This window comes from Papaver somniferum, chromosome 1 (assembly GCF_003573695.1).
Source record: "Papaver somniferum cultivar HN1 chromosome 1, ASM357369v1, whole genome shotgun sequence".
Classification (NCBI taxonomy): domain Eukaryota; kingdom Viridiplantae; phylum Streptophyta; class Magnoliopsida; order Ranunculales; family Papaveraceae; genus Papaver; species Papaver somniferum.
Window position 1 is genome coordinate 194,100,689 of NC_039358.1, and position 4,425 is coordinate 194,105,113.

At 33.7% G+C, this 4,425-nt stretch overlaps 1 protein-coding gene across 1 annotated transcript; it reads left to right on the forward strand.

The window, feature by feature from the left end:
- The first annotated feature begins 2,551 nt into the window (after window positions 1-2,551).
- Window positions 2,552-3,657, forward strand: LOC113356439. The gene is made up of 2 exons (XM_026599579.1): window positions 2,552-3,155; window positions 3,245-3,657. Exons 1-2 carry the CDS (start codon window positions 2,552-2,554, stop codon window positions 3,655-3,657), a joined length of 1,017 nt encoding a protein of 338 aa, XP_026455364.1.
- The last annotated feature ends 768 nt before the right edge of the window (window positions 3,658-4,425 follow it).

A 4,425-nucleotide genomic window follows, 5' to 3' on the forward strand; every position in this document is an offset into this window, starting at 1 on the left:
CAGCTACAGATTACTTATCTAAGGCTCATGCTAAGCTTCATTATTTTGAAGAACTAAAAATGGGTGCTAGGAAGCAGATTGTGATTGCTAGAGATGGAGAACAAGTTCCTGCAGTTGCTCAAAAGAAGAACATTAAGGGGAAGGTTTTTGTTCCTCCTAAAGATGGTTATGTGATAGGTTCTACATCCATAACTAGAGGAGACAAGGAGGATGATTATGTGGAGGAAAGACTTGGAAAAAGGCAGAGAAGTGAAAATCCAGTTACTCATGTTTTTGAACATGAAGTTGTTACTGACAAACTTGTGGAATCACAGACAACTAACATAATCACATATAGGGATTTGCAAACTGGAAGCACTGTTGGAGCTAAGGTAACTCTTTTTTCCTTCTTCTATTTGACAAAGTTGTGTTTCTTATTTTTTAAAATGAAATTTATTTCTTGGAATGCGCAGGGTATTGCTAATAACTTTACTAAACAACAATTTCAAAACTTGGTTAAAACTCAAAATCTTGATTTCATTTTTCTTTGTGAAACTAAGATATATGAGAGTAGAATGATATAAATAGCTCTGTCAGTCCATTATCTCAATTATACTTGTATTGACAAAGTTGGTATTGCTGGTGGATTAATTCTTATGTGGAAGGATGGTATAGATGTTGAAATTATAAGTTGTGAAAACAATATGATCCATGTAGTCATTCAGCTGGATCCTAGTAAACCTAAATCCCTAGTTACTTTCATGTATGGATCAACTTATACTGATCCTAAGAAAACTCAATGGAATTTTTTGGCTGAATTCAGTAATGATGTCCAACAACCATGGATAGTTATAGGGGATTCAAATTTCCATCTGGATAAAAATAATAATACTTCTGATAATTGGGTTCAAACTAAAGTTAATGATACAGGTTTGCTAGATATTGGGTATGAAGGAAGGGATTATACTTGGACAAGTAACTCTTATGGAACTGGAAGCAGAAAGGCTAGATTAGATATGGTTCTTAGTAATAATGATTTGGGTCTAAATTTTTCTTCTGCTAAATTACTTCATTTGAATTTCATTGCTTCTGATCATTGTCCTGTTTTGCTTATAACAGATCCCATTCCTAAGCATCTTTGGAGGCCATTTAAGTTTTGTAGAACTTGGTTAGGTCATAATGGTTTCAAAGAACAACTTGACAATTCTTGAAATTTAGAATATCATGGCAGTCCTGCTCATCAACTCAAACAAAAACAACATAGTGCCAGAATAACTTTGTCTCAGTGGAACAAGATGGAATTTGGAGATATTCACAAAAATATTAGAAGCCTTCAAGATAGTACGGAAACTATTCAAAATGAAGCCTTTTCTGACACTCAACATGATAGAATTAACTTCCTTACCACTGAGCTTGAAAAATGGTATAAAATTCAGTCTGAATTCTATAGAGAAAAATCTAGGGATAAAACTAGTCTTGAACTAGATAATAATACTAGATATTTCCATACTATGGTTAATAAAAAAATGCATTCTAATACTATTAATGTGCTTTGTGATTCTGAAGGTAATTGGTTAAGGGATAGAAAAGATATTAGTAATTTGCTTACTACTCATTTTAGTAAAGTTGCTAGTACCTCCAATCCTGTTTTCACTAATAATGTTTTTGATGTGATTCCCAATATCATTACTGAGTCTGATAATGATATTCTGAACATGATTCCTACTGACTCTGAAATTGAGAATGTTGTTAAGAGCATGCCTGCATGGAGCTCCCCTGGACCAGATGGGTTTCAAGCAGGTTTTTACCAATCTCAGTGGCAGCTTGTTGGTAAGGATATTATTGAAGTTGTTAAGAGGTTTTTTCAATGTGGTCACATGCCTAGGAGTCTTAATAAGACTTATATTTCACTTATTCCTAAGTGTAAAAATCCTAAATTGCCTTCTGAATTTAGACCTATAGGTTTGTGCAATGTTTCTTATAAGATTATATCTAAAATCTTAGCTAATAGAATCAAACCTTACTTGAAAAAATTGATTTCTCCTTACCAAGCTGCTTTTGTCCCAGGAAGAACAATTCATGAGAATATCATTATTGCTCATGAAATGATTCATTCCATGAAACATAAAGAAGGTTACTCTGGAACTATGGCCCTTAAACTTGATCTGTCAAAAGCTTTTGACAGACTTGAATGGAATTTCTAAATGGTGTTTTACTGAATTTTGGTTTCAATACTGATTTTTTTAATCTTATCATGCAATATGTTAGTACTACCAGTATTAGTGTTTTATTGAATGGTTCTCCTTGCAATCAATTTGAGCCTACTAGGGGTATAAGACAAGGAGATCCTTTATCTCCTTATCTCTTTATTTTGGCCATGGAATACCTTTATAGGTCCTTATTAATATCTGATACTAATAAAACCATAACTGGTGTTAAAGTTTCTAGGAAAGCTCCACCTATCTCTCATTTTCTTTTTGCAGATGACATTCTCATTTTTGGTCAAGCTGATATGCATCATGTTAATTAAATTTTGAAGATTTTGCAGAATTTTGGTGCTTTATCTGGTCAAATGCTAAACTTTGATAAGTCTTGTGTTTATTTCAGCCATAATCTAAGCCCTGATTACTGTGACTTTCTTGCTGGAGCTCTTCAAATGTCTATTGTTACTGATTCTGAGAAATATTTAGGTGCTCCATTATTGCTAGGACACTCTAAGTTGAAATCCTTTGATCCCATTATGCAATCTTTTGAAGCTAGACTTAAAAATTATGTGAGTATCACTCTAAATCAATCTGGTAGGTCTATTTTGATTAAATCTGTTTTAAATTCTTTGCCAACCTATCAAATGGCTTGCTTTAAAATTCCTACAACTTTGCTTAGTAAACTTGATTCTCTCCAGCTAAATTTTTGGAGGGATCATAAGAAAGGTAAAGGCATCAAATTTGTAGCCTGGGATAGTATTAATCAAGCAAAAGATTTAGGAGGTTTAGGATTTAGAGACCTTGAATCTTTTAATACTGCTCTCATTTGCAAATTAGTTCGGAAAATTGTCACAGATGATGAGGAATTGTGGGTGCAAATTTTAAGTGCTAAATATTTTGAAGATTGCAGCATACTTCATTTGGCTAATCTCAATGAAAATTTCTCTTGGATTTGGAGGGGCATTTATAAATGTATTGATATCATAAAGAGAACAGTTTTTGGGCTATTGGGTGTGGAACCAAAACCAAAATTTGGCTTGATTGCTGGGTTATTGGACTAGATCATCCTCCTATTCCAGCTGAAGGTTTAGTGAACACTGTTTCTTACTCCTATGTATCTGATCTTTTTATTGAGAACACTAGATCCTGGAATGTTCATTTAATCTATTATCTGTTTGAAAAGGATTGTGCTGAAAAAATTATTGATATGTCTGTGCCTGCTACTGGTAAGGACAAACTTATTTGGTTACCAGACAGAAAGGGTCAATTTACTGTTAAAAGTGTCTACAATGTTTTATCTAGGGGAACTAATCTTACCGCAGGTTCCAATACTGTCCCAGCTCAGGTTCGAAAATCTCTCTGGAAAGTTCAACTTCCTCATAAAGTAAAATTGTTTGCTTGGAAATGTATAAGGGACATTATTCCAACTAGAGACAAGCTTTCTAGATATAAGAATGGCATTGAGACACTGTAGTTTATGTAACCATGTAGTTGAATCTTGTGATCATCTTTTTCTAGATTGTCCTTATGCAAGATCTGTTTGGTTAGCAGTTAATATAAATGTGAGTACTCTTTTAGCTCAACATGGCTCTTTTAGGAACTGGGTTATCTCTTGGTTCTCAATTGGTGCACACCTAGTGTTTGGCTCTGGTATTACTAGGGATGATATAAACAAAACTCTTATGGTTACTGCCTGGACTATTTGGAAGGATAGTGTACTAAAATATTTCGGAATAGGAATCCTAACAGGGATATTTCAGTTGCAGGGATTAACAATCTTACTGTTTTTGAAAAAGCGGGGGTCTAATAACACCACCCAATATTTCACTTAGCAATCTGTATGGACAAACTCCAATATACTTTTTATGAGAATCAACTAGACAGTTAGACTCAATCAATAAAAAGATATATCAAAGAGTTTATATCTCAATCTCTCGATTTGATCTTTACTCAATCAAATAGAAATCTGCAAGTCTTTATCAAAGAGAGATAAATTGGACGGTACCAAAAACCAATGTCCAAGGATGAATCAATATCAATCAACAACCAAAGGTTGGATTTCCAATTGATGATCTTTAACAAACAACCTGTATTATTTCAATTATATAAAAAATATAATGCGGAAAAGAAATAACACAGATACCAGAAGTTTTGTTAACGAGGAAACCGCAAATGCAGAAAAACCCCGGGACCTAGTCCAGATTGTATACACACTATATTAAGCCGCTACAGACACTAGCAT

Excerpts from the sequence above, each read along its gene's own strand:
- LOC113356439 (XM_026599579.1), top strand. The coding sequence starts at position 2,552 with ATGCTAAACTTTGATAAGTCTTGTGTTTATTTCAGCCATAATCTAAGC. Across the intron at positions 3,156-3,244 it reads TTGGAGGGGCATTTATAAAT|ATCATCCTCCTATTCCAGCT; the intron begins GTATTGATATCA and ends TTATTGGACTAG.